The sequence below is a fragment of the Rhinolophus sinicus genome, linkage group LG01 (genome assembly GCF_036562045.2).
Source record: "Rhinolophus sinicus isolate RSC01 linkage group LG01, ASM3656204v1, whole genome shotgun sequence".
NCBI classification, from domain to species: Eukaryota; Metazoa; Chordata; class Mammalia; order Chiroptera; family Rhinolophidae; genus Rhinolophus; species Rhinolophus sinicus.
In genome coordinates, this window is record NC_133751.1 from 168,578,323 (window position 1) to 168,605,430 (window position 27,108).

Sequence of the window (27,108 nt, forward strand, 5' to 3'; positions counted from 1 at the left end):
CCATGCAAATGCTGTAAATCAAGGAGTATAACAAATCATATGACTTCAGCAAATAAACTAGGAATGAGGTTTTGACTAGTGACTTGATTTAAAACGATTACTACCTAGTCAATGCCTTGCCAATCCTTTTGTGGACTACTGAAGGCTTTAACACAGCTCGCCGTGAAAGAGGCTGTGCTAGCATTCTGGAAGTTTATAATTAAGTTCAGTGTTGGTGTGTGGCATAGAGTAGGGAGGAAAACGACCGCTAATTATGGAGTTTCGTTTCTGAGAGCATGCTAGACTTTGAAGTAGCAGAACACGAGAAGCGGGTAAAGCATTCCTCATTTTTAAACAAAAGTCGCACGGGAGTTCCTGACGGGACCGGGGAACGTGGGGTACCCTTGGCACTCCGATGGACCCGGGCGGGTAGGGATCATCCCTCCCCCTTGCCCCCCCATCTCCGCCGCCTCCCCTCCCGCTCTCAGTGTGGGTCTGAGGCCTTTGTCCAAGAGCGCTGCCGCCCACGGGGGCTATGAGGGTCTGGGGCGGCCTGGGTACAGACTCCCCGCTCTCGGGACAGGAGGCGACAGCGCTCACGGAAGTGCGATAGGGCTCGTCCCAATAGAGGACTATTCTCCTCCTCCACTTCCTCCCGCACAGCGGCTCGGCTTCCCGGGCCGGCTCCTCCTCCTCCTCTGCCTCCTCCCCCTGCCGCCGCAGCACTCAGGCGGGCGGTGCGGCGCTCACCCCGGCAGTCCCGAGCCCCAGGGAGGTGAGGGGCCTCCCGCGCTGCTGCCCCCCGCCCCGCGCGCCGCGAGCTCCACTTCCCCGCGGCTCAGCCCTCCGGCCCCCCCCGCCCCGGAGCTGTCCCGGACTCGCGGGGAAGCGAGCGGCAGGCAAGTCTCGGCGCGCGCAGGCGGCGGGCCACGGACTCCGTGCGCTCCGGGAGTGGTGGCCGCGGCTCCGGGCTCGGCGCCCTGCGCGCACTTCGGCGATGGCTTCTCCGCTGCCGCGATGGCTGCTGCTTCACCTCCGTCGCCTCCTGTTCCTTCTTCCCGGATTCCTGCTGCCTTTTTGCGGCGCCTTCAACCTAGACGTGGACAGTCCCGCCGAGTACTCCGGCCCCGAGGGAAGTTACTTCGGCTTCGCGGTGGATTTCTTCGTGCCCAGCGCGTCTTCGTAAGTGGCCGCACTTGGAAGCGGGGGAGGGGGGTCGGCCCCCTCCCTCCCAGCGCTCACCCGCACTGCGTTTCCCCAGGGAGAGAGATTTCTGGGAGCGATCCTGGCATCTGTCTGTCTGCCCGTCCTCCCCCACCCCCGACCCCATGGGGGTGGTTTTGGTTTTGGGTGGATGAAATATTTGGGGAGATGAACCCTGCAGCACCCACCACCCAGTTTCCTCCTCCTCTCCTGAGAGGGAGAGCGTTGAAGCAGACCTGTGCTTAAAACTCCGGGGAAGCGAGAAATCAACAAAGGCTGGTGCGGCCGGACTGCGCGCCGCCGCTGCCAGTGTCCGCGATGTGGTCTGTTTCATCTCCAAACTTCTTTTTCTCCGGTACCAGTTAGCCTTCTCTTTAGTTGTTTTCTGCTTCAGACTTAAACACCCGTCCTTTTCGCTCTCCCTAAACAAGCCCTCCCCCACTCTTTCCGCCTTCCTGGCTGATTCTGTTTCTCCTCATTTACTCCATTTCCAGACATTCTGATGACTAAAGTGACCGTACTGACCTAGTGTCTTATCTCTGCGACGGTCAGACCTTTGCACATGTGACGGTGAACAGATGAATTGAATGTGTCAATTATTCTTTTTATAGTGATTCATTATTTAGGTCATTGTTTAGAAAGAACAAGGGTGTTTGCTGCGTGTTCACTCACTACAGGTCATTTGAATACTGCAGTATTTAAGAATTCAGTTATGTTTTCAAATTGTCAACGTTTCGCGTGCAAAGACCGTCAGGATTTGTAATAGAGTAATTGTCGTTATTGGACTAAAAGTTGTCTCTGACTTTACCGAACGTTGACATCATTCTCGCCACCCCACCCCCGTATTAGCGTTAGAAATACCTATTTAATAAGTGTTCAATGGATGTCTTCTGATGTTTAAATTTTCTTTTCAAGAGGGAGACCTGCCCTTAGTTCTTTCTAAGTTCTTAGAAACATATTTTTGTTTAAATGTTCTTTATATTTTGAAGTATTGTTTTTTTGGGGAAAGGGATAATGATTTTGATGTTCAGTACTTAGAACCATTTTTTCTGATTCGTACGTGCCTAGTTTGAGGATGATCTAAATACTTTTCCATGACAGTTAGAACAGTCAGCAGGATTTATTCTTATTGTTTTTCTAGATGTTGCTGAATGTCATTCATTTTGGTAACAGTTGCAGCAGTAAATAGGTTGGAAGCAGTTAGTGGAAACTAGACATTGCTTTTATGTAGTGAACTCAATTTAGTTTGTTGTTTCCAGTTAAAATACTTTCTAAGAGACCTGAGCACAGATTTTCCGAAATGATAAAAATAATCATTAACTTTTGGCAACGTTTACTGCCTTCTCATTTGATTTAATCATTTTGTCAACACTATCTGTCATTTAAAAATTTTTTGTTTCCAGATATTTTTAAGTGTATGCTTTTATGGTACAGAAGATTTTAGTTTCCCCAAGGGTGCTCTTTTAGATTTAATTTGTACAGAAATTCTAAGAATTTTGAAAATATATATTGTTTTTTGTCAAGAGTTAGTACTTAAATTAGCAAATTAGCACTCTATACTTCGAAGTTGATGGAGTGTTTTGCAAATGTTTCTTTTAATTCTGTATCAACCCTCTGAGTGTAGTATAAAGATACAAGATGATAAACTTAAACTGCGGAAAATGCAGTAATGTTGAACTGTTGGCATGAGATAGTTGCTATTTTGTATTACAAGATTTTGACTAGTCATTGTAGTCATTGGATATACTATGACCTCACAGGTTTGTATGACCTCCCACATGGGCCTTCAAAGGTAAGGTAAAATTGAACTTGGTTTGGTTTCATATAATATTTTGAAATCTTCATCAGCAACTTTGTTACTGATAGACTAGTGAGCTCCAGGTATAGCCTAACTTAAAAAATAGAAATCAACTTTGAGATTTTTTTAAAACAAAATATATATATGTAAAAGGTTTGTACTTATTGAGCTTTTCAGATTTAACAAAGATTAATGCAAAGCTATGCTCAATTTTATAAAAAGGCACTTTTAAATTTAACAAGAGTTGGAATCCAAAGTACATGGGATGCCGTTTATAATACTACCAGCTGCATTTATTGTTGTAATTTATTTGGTGTGATCATAAACTTCCAAAGGAAAAAAAATCCACACAATAAAAAAAAAAAGGGTTTGCTAATTAAAGATTCCTTTCTTCTGAAGGGAGATTGTCTGGATTAATGAGGAAGCAGGGTAATAAAGTCTCCTCTGCTTCCTGTTTCTATAGCTGTCTAAATACTTTTGGCAAGCTGTAGAATTGTTTTATGTCAATTTTTCTTGTTATAGAAAATTGTTATTGAATTATTTCCATATTCTGAAAAATAATGAATTAATGTTTATTACAAAGAAGGAAAAATAAGCACTATCAAATATTAAGGTGACTCTTTAAGAAAATCCCTCTAAAAATAAGTCTTAGGTATGAAGTAAAAAGTCACAAATGTAGTGATTTAAAAATTATGAAAAATTAAGAAATTAGCCTTCCATATTTTTTTCCTGTATGCATTAATTTATGGTGGCCATATTGCCATACTTATATAAAATATACAGATTATATACAGGCCAAGAAGTAAAGTCATGTTTTTTCTTGTGGAAAAATTAAAAATTGCACCCTAGGTTTAATTATAATCATGATATTTTACATTTAATTATAATAATGATGTTTTATAATTTGCAAAGCACTTTTACTTATGATGTCTCCTTTCACTCTATAGCACAAACCAGCATGGGAATTCTGGAAGCAGATAAACTCATTCTCAGAGATGAGGAAACAGAGGCCAGAAAAGTTTGCAGTCTTTAGTTGTTTGAGTGGGTTAGTGTGGGGTAGGGGGCAAGGTGGTATTAAAAAACATACGGTATGGAATTCAAATTCCATTTCATTTTTATATTCAAATTTTAAAATTTCAAGAAAATCATTGAACAATTTTCTTATTTATTCAACTACAAGTTATATATAGTTCTCATTTTACATATATATTTATTTTTAAATAATGCTATACTACGGAACACTGGATTAGAATTCTTGCCTTTTCTCCTATTAAACGCTAATGGAGCCTCAATTACAGTTACTTCAAGTTCCTATACCCCAGAGACAAAGTGTGGGTGAGTGTGCCCTGGTCACAGGAGGTCACTAGAATATTCAGAGGTTCTCAATCCTAACTTCCTGTTTGCAACACCTGGTGAGCTTTTAAAATAAAACTGCTGTCCTGACTGCATCTTAGATCTAAAAGTTGAGTTCTGACATCATACTCCAATAGCCTGTGGATCATTTCTCCTTGAATAGCCCAATCTTACCTTATTGTGCCTAAAACTGAACTCTTTTTTACCAAGACATGTCAGTTGCACCTCTGTTTCTATTAACGGTGCCATCATTTTCTGTCATGCTGGGAATAATGTCGTATTCCTCCCTCTCATTTTCTATTTTTCTTTGTCATTATAACTGCACTCCCCTAATATTAGTCAGTGATTAGTCACCAGGCAGAAAGTCCTAGAAATTCTTTCTTGTTAATGTTTCTTGCTTTCATCGCTGCTTTCCACTTCTATGACTGCCCTTTTTCAGCCCAGTCATCGCAAGTGTGGTGTGGCACTTAGATCCTTACCCCTTGCCCATCATTTGGCTCTTAAACCTGCAAAACATCTCACATGTTTCTAATAGTTTTATCTTTGTGAAACATCTTTTGTTTTTGACGTTTAATATTATTTTACATTCATTTCAGGTGTACAGCATAATGGTTAGACATTTATATAACTTAAGAAGTGATCCCCCTGACTAATCCACTTACCACCTGATGCTATATATAGTTATTATCATATTATTGACTATATTTCCTATCCTTTACATCCCCATGACTATTTTGTAACTACCAATTTGTACTTAATGCCTTCACCTTTTTTGCCCTGTCCCCCAACCCTCCTCCCATTTTTCATCCCAATATATCTAGTACCCATCTGACACCATACATAGTTATTACAATATTATTGACTAAATTCCTTATGCTATAACCTACATCCCCATACCTACTTTGTAACAACCAATTTGTACTTCTTACTGCCTCCTCCTTTTTCACCCGACCACAAGCCAACTCCTGTCTGGCAACCATCAAAATGTTCTCTATATCTATGAGTTTGTTTCTGTTTTGTTTGTTTGTTCATTTTCTTTAGATTCCATATATCAGTGAAAACATATTATATCTGTCTTTCACTGTTTGACATACTTCACTTAGCAAAATTCCCTCTGGGTCCATCCATGCCACCTCAGATGGCGAGAACCCATGAACTTCCATGGCCAAGAAATATTCCATTGTGTATATGTACCACCTTCTCTTTATCCATTCATCCATTAACAAACACCCAGGCTGCCTCCATATCTTGGATACAGTAAATAATGCTGAAGTGAACATATGGATGCACATGTCCCCTCAAAGTAGCATTTTGGGTTTCTTTGGATAAATACTGAGAAGTGGAAATACTGGGTCCTTCTTTGTCTCTTGTTATAGCCTTTGTTTTAAAGCCTATTTTGTGTGGTATAGTATTGCTATCCCAGATTTTTTTTTTTTTCATTTCCATTTTCATGAAATATCTTTTTCCCATCCCTTTACTTTCAGTCTGTGTGTGTCTTTTGATCTGAAGTGAGTCTCTTGTAGGCAGCATATGTAAGGGTCTTATTTTCTTATTCAGTCATCCTGTGACTTTTGATTGGAGCATTTAATTGATTAACATTTTAAGGTAATTATTGATAGATACATAGTTATTGCCATTTCATTATTTATTTTTTCATCTTAAAGAAGTCACTCTAAGATTCCTTCTAATATAGTGATACCTTAGTTTTCGAACGTAATCCATTTTGAAAACCGAGGCACGGTTTCCCCATAGAAAGTAATGCAAAATAGATCAATTCATTCCAGACCTTTAAAACCAACCCCTAAAACTGCAAATTTAGCATGAATTTTACTATCTAATGATACCATAGATCCATAAAATTTATGGCATTCATAAACTGAAATGTTCATCAATGGAGACGTTTGAAAACCAAGGTACCACTGTACTGGTTTTGTGTTGATGAACTCATTTAGCTTTTTCTTGTCTGGGAATCTCTTCATCTGCCCTTCAATTTTAAATGGTAGCTTTGCTGGGTAGAGTAAGCTTGGTTGTAGGTCCTTGCCTTTCGTCGCTGAATTATTGCCTGCCAGTCCCTTCTGGCCTGCAAAGTTTCTGTTGAGAAATCAGCTGATAGTCTTATGGGAGCTCCCCTGTAGGTAACTAATTACTTTTCTTTTGCTGCTTTGTGATTCTTTCTTTGTCTTTAGCCTCAGGCATATTAATTGCGATAGGTTTTGGTGTGGGCCTCTTTGGGTTCATCTTGTTTGGGTGTCTCTGAATTTCCTGGGTTTGTGTATTTATTTCCTTCACCAGGTTTGGGAAGTTTCTGTCATTATTTCTTCAAATAGGTTTTCAATTCATTGCTCTCTGTCTTCTCCTTTTGGTACCCCTATGATATGAATATTGGTATGCTTGATGTCCCAGAGGCCCCTTAAACTTTCCTCATTTTTTTTGGATTCTTTTTTCTTTTGGCTGTTATGTTTGGGTGTTTTCTGCTACCTTATTTTCTAAATCACTGATTCAGTCTTCTGCTTCATATATTCTGTTGATTCTCTATAATGTAGTCTTCATTTCAGTTATTATATTCTTCATTTCTGACTGGTTCTTTTTATGTTTTCTATCTTTATTTTTATGTTTCGTATCTCTTTGTTGAAGTTGTCCCTGAGATCATTGAGCATCCTTATAACCAGTGTTTTGAACTCTGCATCTGGTAGATTGCTTGTCTCCATTTTGTTTAGTTCTTTCTCTGGAGCTTTGTTTTGGTCTTTCATTTGGGACATGTTTCTTTGTCTTGCCATTTTGGCTGCCTCCCTGTACAGAGGTACCTCGGTTTTCCAACATAATCCATTCCAGAAGAGCGTTCGAGTTCTGAAACGTTCAAAAACCAAGGCACAGTTTCCCCATAGAAAGTAATGCAAAATGGATTAATTTATTCCAGACCTTTAAAATCAACCCCCAAAATTGTGAAGTTAGCATGAATTTTACTACCTAATGATACCATAGATCCATAAAATTTATGGCATTCGTAAATTGAAATGCTTGTCAACAGAGACATTTGAAAACTGAGGTACCGCTGTATTTGTTTCTATGTATTAGGTAGGGCTGCTATGTCTCCTGGTCTTAGTAAAGTGGCCTTATGTAGTAGGTGTACTGTGGGGTTCAGTGACACCCTCTTCCTGGTCACCTGACCAGGTGTGTCCCTTGTGTGGATTGTGCATGCCCTCCTGTTGTAGTTGTGGTTGCTGTTTGCAAGTAAATGGGAGGGATTGATCTTGGGCTGATTGGTTGTGAGGACTGGCTGTGATTACAGTGGAAGAACTGTTGTGCAGGGGCTAAACCTGCAGAGCAGCATTTGCTTTATCAGGGCCCTGGTGCCTACCCAGTATGCCCTTTGGGTGTGTCATCCTGGAAGGTGGCCAGGTGATGCTCTTGCTGGGTCTCAAGCTGGCAACTGGGCATGTCAGTCCTGGGGTCTTCTTGGAAGGGCCCTAGCAAACCTGTGCTCTACTTGGAGCCACATGGAATGAGCCACAAAGCAATCTGCAGATGGCTGCCACCCACGCTGGGCTTGGAGTAACCTTGAGAAGCCAAACCGTGAACTGGGGCCAGCTGTTGCTAATGCCAGGCTTGGGGTATGGGACACACTGATGTCGGATGTTGCTTGTTTGCATTTTGGGAACTTTTGAGAAATTTTAGTAAAGTCTGTACCATGAGCCAAGACAAGCTGTTTATACGAAAAAGGCACTACAAGCAGCTTAGGTGTGCCTGAATGTTGCGTGTGGTGGGGTCTTCAGGAATCATTCTGGGCAGGGCATACAAATAGTGTTAGCCAGGTAAATGGAGACTCAGATATGGCAGCTGCCTGCTTGTTCATTGCAGGAGGGTAGGGCTCAACAAAGAATGATTTCCGCTAGCTCCTCTGTCTGGAAGAAAGCTTCCCATCCATCCCTCGTCCTGAAGCCAAACAACTCAGTTCCTCCCTGTATGTCCCTGATGCCTTTTGAGCTGCTGCCCCAGAGCTGAAGCTCAGAAAGTTAGTCAGTCAGCAAGGAAGTCTGTGCATGGGCCCTTTAAGAGGAGCACCTGGGAGTACAGCAACCCTCGTCTCACTCAGCCACAATCTGCTGGTTTTCACAGCCAGGAATTATGGGGATTTCTCTCCTTGGCACTGGGGAGCCTAATGTGGGGCTGGTACCTCTCGCTCCTCAGGGCGGAGCTTCCACAGCCGAGATATCCCTCCCGACTTTTAATGCTCACGTGTAGTGTGGGACCAGTTGTTCCCCATTCTCTGCCCCTCCTGACCAGTCTCGAGGTTACTTCTGTATGTCCTTAGCTGTAGGGTTTTGGTTCAGGTAGACTTAAGGCAATTCTCAATGATGGTTGTTCTGTGGTTTAGTTGTAATTTTGATGTGATCGTGAGACAAGGTAAGCACAGCACTTACCTACTCTGTCATCTTGACTGCTCTGAAACATCCTTTTGATCCTGGTATTCTGCTGCTAAAATTTCCTCAGCAGTGATCCCCTGACCAGAGAGAAAACCCAAACTGCTAAATCTGAATGAAAGCCCCTTTCAGTCTGTCCCAGTCTTTTAAAAATTCATGTCCCATTTCTCCCATCATCATTGCAACTATCTTCACAACTCTTTATGAAATGGTGCTGGCTTATTTTCATGAACTTTAGTGTTGCTGTATTGGTTCTTTTTTTCTTGTCGTAAATAATATACATCCATAAACTCTAGCCTTATTATTTAGAGAGCAAATACTATGTAGATTACTCCTGATTAAGGCCCAATATTTATAGGACATTATAAAAGAGAAGGGAAAATTTATAGAATTTATAGTTACTGTGTCTGTTTTACATCATAAAAATGTTGACTGTAGCATTTTTTTTAAATGAAAAACAAGTCTAAGGCTGAAATTACAGCTCTGAAACAACATTCAGTGTTAAAATTTTACGCACATTTCTTTTTATATATGTATATGATAATGTTTCAGAAGTTCCGTTTGGTGAAGTCTCATTGGTCAACCCAGAGTCAGCCAAACATAGTAAATATGCTTTATCTTGGAGAGAGAAGTCAGTACTGAAAGCAGCCAAATAATTTAGTTCATTTGGAGGGTTTAAAAAATGCACTTGTCATTGTTTGGCTGGTTGCCTCTCCTTGGTAGTCAAGGTCACATTCCCTGAAGTAACTGCCCTTAAAGTACATTTTGGATAGGAAGGGTATTTGAAGGCCATCCTCTTGGTTGGTTTCACTTACCTTCTTGTCTGTCTCTCCTTCCCTCTCTTGCCCTCCATCATTCTGCCCCTCCCCTTCCCTTCCTCTGTCTTCCACCCCCCCCCACACACACACACCGATCATACACTTTGCCTTTTATCTTTTAGAATTTCCAGGCTTGATATTAACAGACTGCTCATATATGTACACTTTAATTTTCCAAGTCATTTATTGGAAATGTCTCAAGTCATTTAAAAAGAATGGTGAGGATGGGGATCCTGATATTGTTCTTGGGCAAACGTTTTGGAGTCTGTCAGGAGAAAGTTGCCGGCAAAGAAACTAAATTGCTGAGCGTCAGAATTTCTCTGCTAACCAGTGAAATCTCTGTGAGCCTCAACTAATCCTGTGTATCTTCCCCAGCTTTTCACCATTGTCAGGAAATGTTGCAAGCCAACTATTTCCTACCCTTCTTTTTCTTTTTTTCTCCATGAGTTCTTGCATTTGAGTTAGTTAATAGCCCTTCAAGAGAACTAAGGAAAGAAAAGCCCCTTTTAAAAACAGATTTTAACTTCCATATTTCCTACTTTATTAGGGAGTATTTTATTAATTGTTAATTTTAGTTCCGATGCAGTCATCTTGTATTTCTATAATATTTACAGATTTCTCTTAGTTTGCTTTTGTCTGTTTATATGGAAAAGCTATTCATACTATTCCATCTTCAGAAAATTTATTTTTTAGGTAACTACAGTGGGCATGGTTATCTCTATTCCTCTGTGGAAGAGGAAACTGAGACTCAGAGATTTAAAATGACTTTCACAATTGATTTATATAATGATTTGTAGCATTCAGTCCCAAACTGTGTGTCAGACAGTGCTGCTTGTATTGCAGATATTTTTTTCTGGTCTGTCACTTCTCTTATCCTAATTAAGCTGTTGTAGATATTCACCAGACATTCTTAGTTTAACTTCAATGAACAATTATTTCGTTTTTATAAAGTGCTTCAGGCTTTGTTTGTTGTTATTGTGGCAAAAAAAAAAAAAAAAAGACATAAAATTCACCCTCCCAAAACATTAGCAGGCTTTTCTCTTTTAAAAGTTTTCTATTATACCCTTAAAAGTAACTTAAATAACATGTTGATATTTTAGACAAAGAACTCTGTTCCTCAACGTCTGTTCCCTCATTAACTTAGCACTTAGGAACTGACAGTGCTCACACATTCCTCTTATATTAGTCTACCATTTCTGTAGTATTTCACCAATGTGCAAGACTGCACATGAAGGTATGCTTAGGAAAACTTAATAAACACTTATATTATACATCTAATTACCATCATTTCATGCCTATAATGTGCAAATGATCTGATGAAAAGCAGCAGCCTTGTTCTTGGTCTTATCCAAGGAACTCAAGCTATGTGCTGCCAAAAAAACGCAGTTCTCATTCAGAACTCAGTCCCCTAATAACTTCTCCGCCTTCTCTGTCTTATAGGGCCAAGGAAAGAAAAGATCTGAAATCAAAAATAAAGAAAATTATTTTACAGATAATTTAAATAATTGGATGTTTAATAGGAGATGATTTCTGCCTGCTAGGGGGTAGGGAATAATGGAAATGGCTTATTTATATATGACTATGTTAAGTTTAAGACCTAAAGCTATCAAATTCACTTGCTGCTCAGCTGTCAGTTTAAAAAAAAGCTTTTCTGGAGTGATTATTAGGTAGCAGGTACAAAGATGAATTAGAGTTCCCCACATTCAAGGAAGTAATTTATTGTAAAGTGGGAAGAATAGCTTTGACAAAAAGTTATAAAAGGATTGTATAACGTGTTATGTGATGCCAGTCCAGAAGTGAATTTTGCTTCTAGACTTTTAGGCAAATTCTGAGAACCAGCTCTCCTGTCCTGAGCTGGAACATGACCGTTTCCCACATCACTAAAGTCATATGTATACCTGTGCTTGTATTACGCTTATTAGGACTATGGCAAGAATGTCCCTACTCCTTTTCAGGTATAGACCCTGACAAGTACACTTGTCTGAAATGTTCTTTTTCACCATTGTGCACCAAAACTCAGTTAATTCAGATGAAGAGGGGAAATTTTGTGGTCAAATTTTTTACCCATTAAAATGAAAAACTTCATATACATACACACAAAATTAAGCTGTTAGCCATCTCTGCTGTAGAAAAAGAGGGTGTGATGACACTGAGTTACTCTGTTATTCACAGGGGTGAAGGCTGTTTTATTAATAGCCTAAGTTTTTTTCTTATAAAAGGTTCTTGTTAAATGAAAACTAAGTTGCTTTCTTACCCAGAGTCATTTGGCTGTGATGAGAGATTGCCAGCATTGGTGTTTTACTGATGCCAAATATGACTGCATAAAGCTTTATGAAATAGGGTGTGGTTTGATTGGGAGTTTTGTCCGCATTTTGAGTATGGAGTTTTCAGATTTGTGTCAGAGAGCAGATTTCCTGTAACACAGCAATTCATGCAACCAGCTCCTGAACAGTCTATAAACATAATTTGGGAGATACCACCCATGTGAAATAAAAAAATTGAAATTGACAAATTTTAAAATGATTGCATTCCATATTTAAGACTGTTAGACATAAGAATGTCCTAGACTATAGAGAATTTTTATATTTATTTGAGCCAAACAGAGGATACTCCTGGAAGCAAGATCTCAACAGACTAAAATGCTTCCTAGAATGGCAGTTGGCAATTTCTTTTATGCATTTTGAATTCAGGAGGGAACATAAAGAAGATTACATGAAGGGGGAGAAAGCAAGGCTGAGATTGGATTACAGTATAGTTAACAAGATTGTGTGCTCTCTTGAGGGTGGTTTCACATCTGTGGGGTCTGAAAAGAGGCGTTTCCAAGGTGTGTTAACCTAGATACACAAAGACAATGGACAGGTTTTGCTTAAGGCAAAGATAAACCTTTTATTAAAGAAGTTATATACCCAGGGTGTGACTACCCACCATGACCTGCCCAGTTAGGAATTTATAATCAGATCACCCTGTGAGGTTACTTTTGGTCACTGGACTTGTGAAACTATTATAAAGCCCTGTTTTTATCCAAAATAGTGAAGAACTAAAGAAAAGATCTCTTTTACTTAAAAATTGAACTCCTGATTATTTTATCTTCCTGAATTTTACCCTGATAAGAAATTGAATAGTGATCCTATTTGACATGGGATTGCTTATATTAATTTTCTGAAAAGAAATTTGTTACTCACTATTTCAAAAAAAAATTGAAGTACAGTACTATACCAAAATAAGTTTTCCAAATGGAAAAATAATAATATTTAGAACTATCATGCTTTAGAATAATTTATTTAGAATAATTATTTTTCATTCATCATTCAGGCTATAGAAAGTGGATAGCAAACCATACACACACACACACACACACACACACACACACACAATCAAAACAAAACTTTCCTGACTCTAGCCAGTGTACCTTTTTTCAGTAGCTGTAATGAGATATAATTGACATATAGTCTATACATATTTAAATTTGTCCAGTATAAATTTTTAAATGACATGTAACCCTGAAGTTGCCTTATAATATATTACTAGGATGAATAAACTATATTGAATAATGTATGTAAGAGAGCACCCAATGAATAATGAAGATTATGCCCTCAGTGAATAGTTAAAAAAAAATTTGTGGATAATATCAAGAAAATGATTGTTTTTCCTAAATTGTAAGATATTGTTTATGCTTGCTGCCATTTAAAGTCTTATTTTGCCTTTTGTATTTTAGCAGGATGTTTCTTCTGGTGGGAGCACCCAAAGCAAACACTACCCAGCCTGGAATTGTGGAAGGAGGGCAAGTCCTCAAGTGTGATTGGTCTTCCCACCGTGGGTGCCAGCCAATTGAATTTGATGCAACAGGTAAATGTTGATGCAGTGGTCCCTTTTCCTAAGTCATTTGATTTTTTTAGTATCACTTAATATTTGAAAGCTTTAGCTTAAATATAAACATTTAGTAAAATAACATATATAATAAGCGCTTCAGATCTCCTGAGAAAGTTATACACAAATGATTTATTATATGTTTTTTTTCCCCTGCAGTTTTGTGGCATATAAAAGCATTAAAAATACATTGCATTTTCATTGCTTTGGATGTCTTCAACTTTAAACTGATGGTGTCAATATGCAGAAATCTGGGGAAAATCTAATGAAATGTTTTTGCACATCGTCTGAGAAGAGGGAGCTCAGAGATACATACAGCAAGGCCTTTTGTCCTTTCTCTGTTGGCAAAACTGAAGCGTGACTCATTGGCAACTGTAGAAGATCATCTCTCTAATTATGAATATACCTAAGCTTGGGATTGTGCTACCAAAACCAGTTGAGGAATCTTTCACATTCCAGTAGATCTGATTGACTTAAAAAAAATTCTTATCCAAAATTTATTGGGAATGTTATGTAGTATGGTTCTGATAACATTAAAATTTTATTTATAGAGACAAATTTTAGTGTCAGGATTATGCTAGTAAGGAGAAAAATTACATAAGGAAAATGGGAAACAAGAAATAACTTACTGTATTTTGCTATGTATAATGCGCTCATGTGTGTAATACACACCCATGTTTTTGGCCCAATCTTTCAGGGAAAAATACCTTTTGTTTTAATTTTTTAATTCAAATTTTTATTTGTTTTCATTTAGGTCCTTGTTTTTTGTATTATAAAGGAATTTTAGGATTTATTTTTTAATATATTATGATACAAGACATTTTATATAGCAAGTAACTACAAAACACAAGAACAGATACAAGGTACAAGAAATGTTATGTACCCGTAAAAAAATTGTGATATTTATGCATCATAGAAGGCCAAGAATTCTTCATTGTTGCAAGTTCGTTGTAAGTTCTACAAAACCGATTATCGTATTCCAGGGTATTATTTTGCATACAGATATTGTTATTGATTTCTAGAGTTACACTCATCAGAATAAATAAAAGAATTAAAAACATGTATATAGATATGGAATTAGTACTACCCATATATATTGCACATCCTTATTTTTCCCTCACAAACTTGGGCAAAAAAGTACATGTTATACACGGCAAAATACATCAGTGATATAAAATATATATAATCCTATACACATCTGTATATTGAGATATGTATGTATATTTGTGAAAGCTTAGAGAATCCTCAAAGAAATAGTATGACGTTTTTCTGGTATAATAGTTTTACGGTTTTGTTTTGTTTTAAATGATTCTGGTTTGCTGGCTTTGATAGAATATTTTAAGTCAGAAGAAAATTAACCTTTTTCCATATTTTTACTTCCTACTAGTTCTAAAATCTATTCATTTTGGAAATTATGATGTCAGTGAAACAGGAATTATGACCGGACTATTCCATTTGACATTGTGACCAGTGCCATAATGAGTGTTAGTCAACTTTTAATAGGAATCAGGTCACATGTTTATTTTTTTCCATTTAAAACCATCTACATTAAGCCCTGTTGTGTCTTCCATATATGGCTGATATTTGGAAAACCCCAAGGCTCATGTTTACCACAAGTTGAGAAATACCTGTGGTACAGAATACGATGGGTCAGGGCATTTATATCTTCTAACAAAATATGAATGCTAATAAGATGAAACTGTAATCCAGTTTTGATAGGTTCAATTGCTTAGATAAATTTCTGTATCCAGCACCATAGATTTTTGTGCAGTGCAAGATAATTTATTGCTGGTCTTTTTTGAAATTTAGCTTTATATAATATTTTGTTTATTGAAAAAGTAATATATACCCTTGGTAGAAAAATTTACAAACAGTTCGAAAAGGTATACAATGAAAAATAGGACTTTCTCACATCAGCCTTTTCAGAGGCAATTACTCTAAACAATTTCTTTGTTCCTTCTCGAGTTTTGTTACTCTTACAAAAAAAAAAGGCAACTCACAAGTAGGAATATAGTAAATATACTGTTAGGCACCTGACTCACCCCATCCCTACCCCATACCTCACAATATAAATCTCTTGTAGATCTTTCCATATCAACATATTTACCTTACTCTTTGCATATCACTGATAGTATTCTATTGTATATGTAGCCCAATTTACTTTACTGTATTTCCTATTGATGGACACTTAAGTTGTTTCCAGTCTATTTATTATTATAAACACTGCTGTGAAAAGCTTTTGCACAGGTATTTGTGCAAATGTGTGAGTATGTCTGTAGGATAAAGTCCTAGCAGGAGATTTTTAGATCAACGTATTTGTATATTTAAAGTTTTGATAGATACTGCAAATTATTCTTCACAAAAGTTTACACTTCTGTAATTATATTTTCTGACGCCTATGCCAGTAACGTTTATCACCATATTATTTTATCTTTGTCAGTTTTGTATTGTTATAGTATTATTATATTGTTTTATTAATATGCATCCCTTTAATTAACAGTAAGACTGTGTCTTTGTATTTGTAAGCCACAGTATTCCTTTTCCTGTGAGCTTCTTTTAATGTATTTGCACTTATCTTATATTGATTTGTGAATTTAAAAAATGAATCTCAGTTGACAGCACTCTGTCCTTTTGGTTGTTTAGGAGAAAATCTGGGGTCATGTTTGACCTTAAATCTGTCGGCAAGTCAAAATCTAACTGCTTCTTGTCATTCCGCTGCTAACATCCTGATCCAAGCCACCATTGTCTCTCACCTGGACTGTTGCCCTAGACTCCTGAATTAGTTAAGAGTACTGCCAGGAAAGAGATGGAACACTTAAACTGGGATATTTTGAGAAGTTTTTAGTAAAAGTACTATTTACAAAAGATTGTGTAGGGTCTCACAGATCGGAATCCACAAGAGGACTAGGGGAAGGAGCTGCGGCTTTTGTCAGAGGGCAGTAGCCAGCTGAAGGACCGAGAGGGAGGAGCATGGGAATAGAACCCTGATCTCACTCTCCTTCCTCCTTCTGACCCTCTGTACCTGCTCCCCACTGGCTAAATCCAGTGGAAGCCCACAGGCACGGCAGCCCCTGAGTTCATACTGGTCAGCATCCTAGGCAAAGAGCAGGGTGGAGAACAGCGAAGAGGAGACCTGAGGGGCAGCTGAAGAGAGCTGGCTCACCTGTTCTTTTCACCTCTGCCCTGCATACCCACTGATTGTTTGCTCTCTACAGCAGCCGGAGGGATCCATTTAAAATACTCATATTATAACATTCCAGCTCACATTCCACTAATATCCTCCCATCCGAGACCGAGAGCACTCTGAGTATTCCAGCCCACTATTTCTGTCTTTACCTTCATCTACTATTCTCCCGTCCTTCACTCTCTCCCAGCCTCATTGGGTCTCTTTGCAGTGGCTTTTAAACACAGAGGGCACATTCCCACCTCACCTTTGCTCTGCCTGGATCATTGTTCCCCCAGATGTACATTGGGTCCCACCTCCGCCACCACCTTTGAAATGACTCAAAAGTCATCTCAGTAATGCTGTGACTATCTTATTAAAAACTGCAGTTGTGTCTTTCCCACTTAGTGCCTCCATCCTGTTCTCTGTTTTATTTTTCACTACAGTAATCACACTGCTGTATGTTATTTAGTTTTAGTTAATGTCTCTTTCTCAAATAGGATATATGTTCCAGGAGGATAGTTTTTCATCTGTCTTGTTGATTTACAAAATCCCTGGGCCTAGACAGTACCCTGTGCCTGGCACAAGTAGTGCCCAATAAATTGAATAGATGAATGCATGCATGAATGAATGAATGAATGAATGAATGAATGATAGAAGATTTTTCTATGGTGAAGAAATAAAGTCCTTTAGTTATACATGTACATATATATATATTTTTTTTTTTGTTGTTCTGTTCTCTTGTGTCCTTGCTTATGCTATTTTGTAACTATTTTGTATAACTTCTTAGACTTCTCTTATGAAAAGAAGATACAAATTAAGATTCCATTTCTTACATTAGAATTTTTATCTAAATTCTGTTTGAATTTAAAAAAGAGTACAATATAGATTCCAATATTCTAGTCTTGAGAATGTATTTTCTAGAAATAGCACCATTAGATTGCGTCTTGACTTTATGGAGGAAATGCTTAAAACTTACAGCGTCCACCAGAACTTGCCTCACACCTGTGTTCCTAGGAACCCTTATCCCATCTTAACGCAAACACACAAACTCTCTGCACCACAGCTGTCTTTTATCTTTTCCATTATCTCAAGAGAGTGGCTTTTCTCTCTTTCTTTCCCTTATCTTAGTCTTGAGATATATCTCTCCCAAGAAAGATTGTAGCTAAATGGGTAAGTGTGGTTTCTAGAGCTAAACTGCCTATTGCTCAAACCCTGGCCCTGCCATTTACCAGCAGTTTACCGTTCACAGGTTACCACCATCAGACCTGCTCCATAGGTATGCCTTAAACCAAGTGAGCTGATTATCCGTTAAGACATGTGAAGTGCTTACTAGTACAGGGACAGGCACATTGCAATCGCTCCATAAATATAAGCTGTTATATTGTTATGATTTACTCCCTTCTCGGGGACACTGCCTGTTCCTTCATTTATCTTTATGTTCCTGTTGTACATTTGTCCTTTCCTTTTTTTTTAACTTGCAAACATGCTTAAATTTTTTTTTACCTGAAAAATTAATCAGAACAGCTTTCTCTGGAACATGTCTTCTCTTAGTCATTTTCCTTTCTCCTTTTCTTCACTTCCAGGATATTGCATGCTATGCTTCTCTTCATTACTTCCCAAGTTTATCTATTTCTTTATCTATTTTAGTCTGGCAGCCACCTAACCCCAACCCAACAATGGCCCTCACTGAAATCGCTAGTGGCCACCTACTTTAGTGGACAATTCTGATCCCTCATCTTATTTAAGATCTCTTTCACAGTTCATCACATTGTCCATTCCTTTCTTATTTGAAGTCTCTGCTCTTTGTTGGAAACTGTTGTCCTCTTATTTCTCCTAACCTTTTTTTTTCCCCCCTTCATCTGCCTCCCCCACACCCCCCACTCTGGTTCAAGCTGTCATTTCTCAGTCTAGTTGTGTAGGACACAGCTCCCTGACCCATGCTGGTATTATGAGCCTTGTCCACCCCCCAAGCTGAGGCGATTGGTCGTCGGTCAGCCGCTCACAGCGGCTCAGGGTAGCTCTCACTGGCCACTCACGCTGTCCATTGGCCGCTCATGGCAGCCCACAGCAGCATACAGCAGCCCATGGCAACTCACGGCAGCCCAGCTCTAGGGAGAGCCATTGTTCGCAATCTTAGCTGTAAAGGGCGCAGCTCACTGTCCCTTGTGGAAATCGAACCGACGACCTAGGCGGTAGGAGCACAGTGCTCCAACCACCTGAGCCACCAGGCCGGCCCTCTCCTAACCTTCTTGATACTCTTGCGGCCTTTGTCCTTTGACTGTTTTTTTCTTTGCTCACTCCATATTTGCTCTACATCATGGTATCATGAAAAGGAAATAGGCCTTAGAGTCAGGCAGACTTGGGTTCAAATCCAGGCTCTCATTTTTCCAGTGTTATCCTGGGAAAGTTACCTACCTTTCCACATTCTATCCTATACTCCTGAAGTGAAGATGAAGAGTTTAAATTAGTCAGTTGATCTGCTTTACTTTATTGTGTTTTTGAGTCCAGAAGAGACTTTAATGTTTAAAAGGCTTCTATCCTTTTTTTTTTTGAGAAATAAAAATTTAAAAATTAGTTTATACAAGTTAGCTCTGATTTATATGATGTGGTAGGTACCTGATGGGGATGCTGTAGCTTTGGGGTTCCCTGAGTGCAGTGACTCTTATCACTGGCATGTTCTTTGCAAGAACTCTGAAAGCTAGAGCTATAGAGTCATTACAAGACGTACCGTACGTTCCTATGGGGCATGAGGCTTTGAAGCCAGGGTTGGTCCTGCACCTACCTGATCTTGTTTTTTCATATCTGAGCGGTCATCTGGTGAGACAGAGAGGAACTCTGGAGAGCTGTGTCCTGCTGCACAGGACTTTCACATAGGGCTCTTATCAAGGAGATATGTCTGTCTCGTTCTGTCCTACACCTTGTAAATAGAGTGGTGCTACTAGTAGCCTTTCATAGTTTTGTGAGTCTGAACGTTTAATTGAGCCCCGAGAAGCCCCTTTGATTGTTATTGGGTCAACATTTGAAGTGTGTAACTGTATGAAATACCTTCAGATCATTTGTTTCTTGGGCTGTTTCTTTTTAGAAAAAAAACAAATAGTGACTTTATCCATTGCTTTTTAAAAACAAAAACCAAAACCTCAGTTAGCCCCAGAATCACAATAAAAATTTGTACAGTAAGGTGCTTTTAAATGCTTGTTGTTAAATATTATGAATAGTCCTTTCCCATTTCCCTCCTCTTCCTTTTTGGTCAGGTTCTACTCTGCAGACAGCTTTAGTGCACTGTGTACAGCTCTTTTTCTTCATTAAGCTGCTGTAATTTATGTTGGGTTTTCTTTTTTATTTTTCTGCTTATCCTATGATATGTTTGTTTTCCTGACTAGATTGTAAGCGCTCCAAAACAGGGAGCAAATTTATTTCTGCTCACCATTGTGTGCTAGTGTATGGAGAAATGTCTAGCATATGGTAGGTTGTGTGTGTGTGTATTACATGCAGGTGTTGGGTTCTTAGTGAAAAGGAATAAAAATAGACACTGGCTAAATTTAGCTAGACAGGAATTTACTGGAAGTATATTGGTACCTGACCAGTTTTCTGCGAAATGGGCAGAACCAAGAGAAGCTAAAAGAGAGAGGAATTGTTAGTGCTGGGTTTTACTGCTGCTGGAATTGCTGTTGCTAAGTGTGGGGCATCGACAATTTCTTACCCATCCCAGACTCTCTGCATCACTTGCTAGAGACTCAAAGCTTTTAAGGTAGAACCTGACTGGCTGAATCTAAGTCTTATGCCTTTAAAAGTTAGGAAAAGCCTCTTATCTCACACAGCTAAGGAATGATAGATTATAAGCTTGTGTAGGGAACTAAAACTTGGAGTCCTTTAAAAGAAAAAACTGAAGAGGAATAATAGGGTGCCTTTTTCTCTTTTTGGTTGGAAAGCCAGGTAATAGAAAGAAAACATCCTTTATGAATACAGTGTGTATCTATTATTGATGAATAATTCATGGACTAATTTTACTTTCATTGTTTACTAAAGATGCACCTGGTTATTAGACAGTGTATAATTTATTAGAAGGCCATTTCATTGTGGCTTGTCACATGAATTAAGACATGTAGCAACTACTGAAGAAGAAAGTTTGGGTTTTGGTTTTTAGGTAGCATAATGCTTAGTTTCTTAGCTCTTAAAGAAGAAAGATAGTTACTTTTAATGTGCTTTCCTACCTGCTCCAGGACATGATTTTGGGTAGCAGGAGAGAAGGGATGATTTGAAAAATATGTTTGGAAAACCTATCTAAACTTATTTCACTTTAATTCTGAGCTATAGAGACACATAGATTTATACCAAAATAAAGAAGGTATAACGGAAAGTATCTAACTTTGCCTGGGGCTTTTGAGGAAAGCTTCCCAGATCAGCTGGTGACATTTGAGCTAGCTAATGAAAAATGAGATGGAGTTCATCAGATGTGGAAGAGGGGTCCAGGTAGAGGAAAGTTTTTTCACAGATTAGTGAAAGATGTTTATGAATGAAAATCAAGTAATTCCATGTGACCCACATATATGTGTCTATATGTAAGTACAGCAGGTCCTTGAATAATGTCATTTTATTCAACATTGTTTCATTTTAACACTGATGAAATGCTGTAGGAATTTAACTCTTATTTATATCAATTAGCTTATGGTAAAACTGATTTCGTTATATGTCATTTCATGTAGTCACAGAACCTATTGATGTTAAGTGAGGACTTAGTGTATAAGGTGTATGTGTGGATGGTGAGGGCGGTGAGGTGTTGAGAAGACGGTAAGAAATGAAGCTGGAAGTAAGCTGAGGAAGGTTCTAAGTTAATTTTTAAAAGATACTCTGAACTAGCTGTCTAACAAAATAAATTCATCATAAAGCATAACATGCATAGAGCTTTATATTAAAAATAAAAGGATCTAGAGCTCAGGGGTTAGATGTTGCGTGTTTGGTTCCTTGCCATGCTAAGTTGATCTGACATGAACATTACTGAGAAAATAACACTTCCAGTGTATAGTCTATTAATTTTTCCCAGTCATTAGTTTTGGTAGAATTATATAAATTATAATACTGTCATCAGGATAGCTTCAAAATATTGTAGACATGTCTTTTAAACAGTTAAGGGGAAATGTGGGGTTCTGTGATGAAAAGTTTAATTTAGTAGAAAATTCCATCCAACATGGCATGCTTACTTGCTGCTTTTATTATTATTTTTTTTATTGTGTATTTATACATTAGTGAGCCTGCAGGAACAAAAGGAAACCTCATTCTAAAGTTTGTTGTCTTGGTGAAAAAAGAGAAGGGGGAAAAAAATAAAAATAAAATTTGTTATCTCTTGGATTTGTGAAATTTAGATCCGGAACAAACTCTCTATTAATTTTCTTTCCAGCTATTGACTCTTGCTTGTCTTCTTTATTTTTGTTTTTCCTGCTGATTTTCTTGACATAATATGTAAACAAAGCCACACCTGGGATGTAAAAAGGAAAACCTATTGTGTTATTTTACTTGCGTGTATAGAGATTGCAATATTACGATATATATGTAGTAGTTGCCCTCTTGGATTTTTAAACCCTTTCATCTAGTGACTCCACCCAATTTGTAGGTTTAACCAAGGTCTGTATAATGGCTGAAAACTGATGTTTCCCGAAATTGACAGGCTCATACGACCTTTGAAGAATTGTGGAATTAGTGAAGATGAAAAGATCATTTTCGGATATAATTTGTTTGTTTTACACTACGATGACTGGCATGTAGAAAATGAACTGAGTTTATGTGAATGTGGATGTGGAAAAGTAGAATTTAAAGATTAACATATTATTTAGTTTGAAGATTAATGATCTATGTATTTTAGGAAGTAAAAATATTCCCAACTGTATTATGTTGGGATGCAAAATAATATTGAGAATATTCATGTGGTAGGCAAGGGGAGATCTGTTATTTGAAGTTTGTCTTCATGCTGAATTAGTTTCTTACTGCTGTTGTAACAAGTTACTATCAACTTGGTGGTTTAAAAACAACACAAATTTATTATCTTCAGTTCTGTCCAAAATGGTTCTCACTGGGCTAAAATCATGGTGTCTGCAGTGCTGCATTCCTTCTGAGGGCTCTGGGAAGAATCTGCTTTCATGCCTTTTCCAGCTTCTAAAAAGGCCACTCACATTCCTTGGCCTGTGGCCCCTTTTTCTGTCTTAGAACCCAGCAATGGCTAGCCCAGTCTTTTTTAGGCTACATCCATCATCAGACACTACTAACTCTTCTGCCTCCTTGCTGTGATTACATTGGACACACCTAGATAATCTAGAGTATTCTGCATTTCAAGGTCCTTCATTTAAGTCCCTTTTGCCATGTAAGGTCACCCATTCATTCACATGTCAATTTCTGGGGATTCGGATTTGGACATCTTTAGGTAGCAGATGGGTTGGGAGGGGCATTAGTTTGTTACCACAGTGCCCTTGTATGTATTTTGTTATTTAATATTGGTTATACTGCAAGCCACTTTAGGGCAAGAACTGTGCTTATAATGTAAGCAGTCCTTGTTCCGCTTTTATTCTTCTTGCTTTGGCTCTGTGGTTATGAGGAATGTAAATTAGACTTAGAAGATGTAGGCTCAGATTCAGGCGCTGGCACTCATTAAATGTGACCTTGAGCAAATGACTTAAGTTTGCCAGCTCAGTTTTTCCCATTTGTCACATAAGCATAATATCTCCTTCTCAGGGTTGTCAAATGAGATAATGTCTATGAAGGTACTTGGTAAAAACAGTGAAACTGTACAAATGAAGAAAGGATTATGTTTATCATCCCATACTACAGCTGTGGGGAGGTGAATAATTATAAAAAAAGGAAAGAAAGATAATTGTGGATATTCTTAAATGGATGCTATCTTGGTTTGCAGACATAAGGGACACATTTGGGAAAATCCTGTCCTTGCAACATGCTTTCCTTTTCTGGGAAGCAGATGTTACTAACAAACTGACTGTTGCCCAGTTTTCTTAATACTAAGTCTTTCCGAGAAGATGGACTGATGCTCTGCACCAAGGCGGGAGAACGGGCAACACCTGACCTCTGCAGAGTCTCTTTGTTTAGAAATACAGGCTTGCCTCCATGATGGTTACATATGCCCCCTAAAAAAAGGAGAAGCTCCTATGTTTATATTCCAAATTCAGTGAACGACAGTGACCTCTCACTGACAATATCTGTCTTAGACAAGGTAAGAAGTCACATTACTCCCCTGCTTACCCCAAATGGCTTTCTGGAACACTCACCACTTGTTCCCAGAAGGGCTTTGTCTGTAGGCTGTGGGCAAACCCTGGCCATGCCGGTTCTCTCGTCAAGAAAAATGCTGTGGAGTATTTTCAAGATATTACAACGCTTTGTATTTAATAGTAGAAAATGTTTAGCTGCTCTCTAGCCTCTGTGCCATATAGTTCCCAACTCACTGCAATTAAAACAGTCAGGCACATTCAAAAACAGCCTCTCAAGTTTGTCTTTGTCCTGTTGGTGAATTTTCGGTCTTCCATAGTTGTATCTGGATATCTCTACAGTTGTGACAGTCCTGCAAATTAAAAACTTAAAAACCCAGAGGAAAAGTCCCCCATCCCTTGTTACTAGAAAATAAATTCATACTATACTGGGGAATTATTTGTTTGTTTTTTTTCTTTTTAATGAAACTGTTTTCCAGATATAATCTGTCATCCCGTTATTCAGAATGATACAGTTACAGAGCTGGTAGTCTACCTAGAAATCAGTTAATCCAATTTATTCCTAGTTGACTAACACTTCTGCAGTTAGTTGGTATTTTAACACGTTAAATATTTTACCCAAACTAAATTCATATGGTTCTTTAAAGCCCGTCTCCTTCCTTGGCTACTTGGACCTGACTCATACCCATTATTTTAAGACTTAGCATTGACTTGGCTTTCTTAAAAAAAATCTTCAGTAAAGGGTTTTTGTTTTAAAATGTTAGATGCTTTCAGGATCAGTTTCTTCTCATCACTAGGAGGAAACAAACCAGCATTGAGAAAGCAGTGGGTGTTTTCAAAGAGCCTGTATTCTTTGTGTTGGCTCCAGCAGAACCATCAGACTTGCTCATGGAAGGAGAGGGAGATTTTGATTCTCTGTTCCCTGTGGTAGAGATAACTCAATAAATAAATACCGATGCCAGTGTAACAAGCTTCATGTTTTCTGCTGGCTCTGCTTTTCTGACTCTTCTGGTTTGCTTTTGGAGAACAATTATATCTAATTTTATGTAAAAGATATTTCTGGGCAGTTCTATGTAAATTAGTAACAATTTCTCATGTTCAAAGATTATGATTTTAGAACCAATTTTTATATTCACAAATGATTAGTTTCTCAGTAGCCTGTAACTCCAAACAATTCAAATTTAGAGACCTTTGTCTCTTGTCATTTTAAGTCAATACAGTTATACTTCTAGAAACATTTAAAGACACTTTGAAGTTTATAAGGTAAATCATCCTTTCATTAATACTAATATCTAACTACTACTTATTGTCTATCACAGTTGCTTAAATTAAGAAACTGATTTTTATTAAGTCAAATAAATTATTTACTCCATTTTTTTCAGTAATATATAGAATTTTGATTTTTTAATGGATTATTTTTTACAATATTCTCCTGTAATAGTTTGACTATAAGACACAGAGAAATAGGAAAGATAAAGCTTATAAAATTTGTTAGGAGGTGCTCCCTTCGGCAGCACATATACTGAAATTCGTTAGGAGGAACTTGCTTAATTTATATGTTTGTGAATATTATAAATTAAAACTCCTTTATGTGTGGGAGATGAAATGTAGACATAAAGTTAATTAAGAGGGGATATGGAAGCTCCTAACTAATTTGTATGTGAAGATTAACGGATACATATCCACACCAGTTTTTCTCCCACTTTGAAAAACATATCCATCACCATACATAGTTACAACATTTTTGTGTGTGTGTGATGTGAACTTTTAAGATCTACTCTCTCAGCAGCTTTCAAATATGCAATACAGTATTATTAACTGTAGTCACCATGCTGTACGTTACATTGTGGTAATAGACACTTTGGGGGCGGGGCATAAAATAAGCTCTCTGAGGACCTAAGCTATTTCATTATTCATAGAGTCATATAGTAATGGACAGAAACCAAATGATTAAAAACACAGGTAACTTCCTAATAGAAGTGTAGCGTCTTGCTTTTTTAATGCTTTGGCATTCTTCTTGACTTTGGCCTTTTTAAAAAAGATGACATAATCTTCTTGCTTCAAAAGATATTCTTTAGGCATGAAAAGAAGAAACAAAAAATTTAGCTTTAGTGTGATAAGGTAATTTTGTCTTAAAAATAAGCATCCCTGTAATTCTCCAGCAAGTTGAATGTTCAACAATGTCTTTTGAAACACTCTTGAGGAAATGAGAAATGAGAAGAATGGGCTACTACTCAGGTGGCATTGTCTAAAGCTATGACAGTTTGCTTTGCTCAATAGGTTTTTGTACCGAAGTCTTCAATCATGCGAGCTTGATGAAGTCCAATTGACAAAATTAAAAGCCAACAAAAATAGATATTAAAACTTCAAGTCTCTAGTGATTTACTTGCTAATTAACTTCAAGTTTCTCTAGCAACATTCTCTTCTGCGTATTTTTTAAAGTGATAGGATAGTATTATGTTAATTTATATAATATGGGGCATTTCTTCTCATTTTTACCATTGTGTGAAATGCCCTTTTTCTCTTTAATTCATTTAGAAGATCGAAGCTAATATTCCAAGGTGTTTTACAGAAGTATGGATAGAAATCTTTGTTCTTTCCTGACTGTTCCTGAGGAAGCCTTTCCTCTAACTCTGGAATTTCTGCAGTTGTCTGTATCCGCTCTCTCTTTCAAGGTCTTTCTCTTTCAAGGTCAGTGACATGGTCCAAGCAGACTGTGGAGTTCCAGCATAATTCGAAATGGTGACTTCAGGGCTATGACTCAAAATATTTACTTCACTCATATGCCTGGGATTAGCTGCCAGTTTCAGCCAGGTCATGAATGAACTTCTTGTCAGTTTGGAAAGTAGGCTTTCCTTTTCTTTCTCCCCACCCACCTCTATTCACATTTCCTCTAAGTGAAACTCCTGCCTGACGTTAAGTCAAGTATTTTAAGACTTGGTTTCTGGAAAAAAAAGTTCTGAATGGTAAAAAAAGAACTTCCTGTTGAGCAAAATTCTTGAAAATATGATAATTTGAGGTTATGTATGAACCTGTCAAAGCTGAAGGCATTCAAAGCAATGGGTAATACACCTTTTTTTTTTTTTTTTTTTTTGACTGTTGATTGAGTTCTGATGTTTGCCAGTGCATTATATCCAAATATATTTGATTTGTGTGGTGATGTAATTGAAAACACATTTAATCACCTGGTGTTTTAAGATATGGCTGTTGTTTTGGGGCATATCTAAGTTTTAGTAAAGCTCTAGGTTTTTCAAATGTACCTGTTTTTTGTTTTTGTTTTTCCCTATCAAAAAGAGCC

General features: G+C 38.0%; 1 protein-coding gene across 3 annotated transcripts in view; it reads left to right on the forward strand.

The window, feature by feature from the left end:
• Positions 1-706: 706 nt before the first annotated feature.
• ITGAV (integrin subunit alpha V) overlaps positions 707-27,108 on the forward strand; it is a 76,726-nt gene continuing 50,324 nt past the window's right edge. For 2 of the 3 annotated variants that reach the window (XM_019754499.2, XM_019754500.2), the window contains exons 1-2: positions 707-1,161; positions 13,288-13,418. In XM_019754499.2, the coding sequence (XP_019610058.1) occupies positions 977-1,161; positions 13,288-13,418 (316 nt within the window). In that variant the 5' untranslated portion in view covers positions 707-976. The remainder of the gene's footprint in view (positions 1,162-13,287; positions 13,419-27,108) is intronic. The other variant, XM_019754498.2, reaches the window with a different exon arrangement.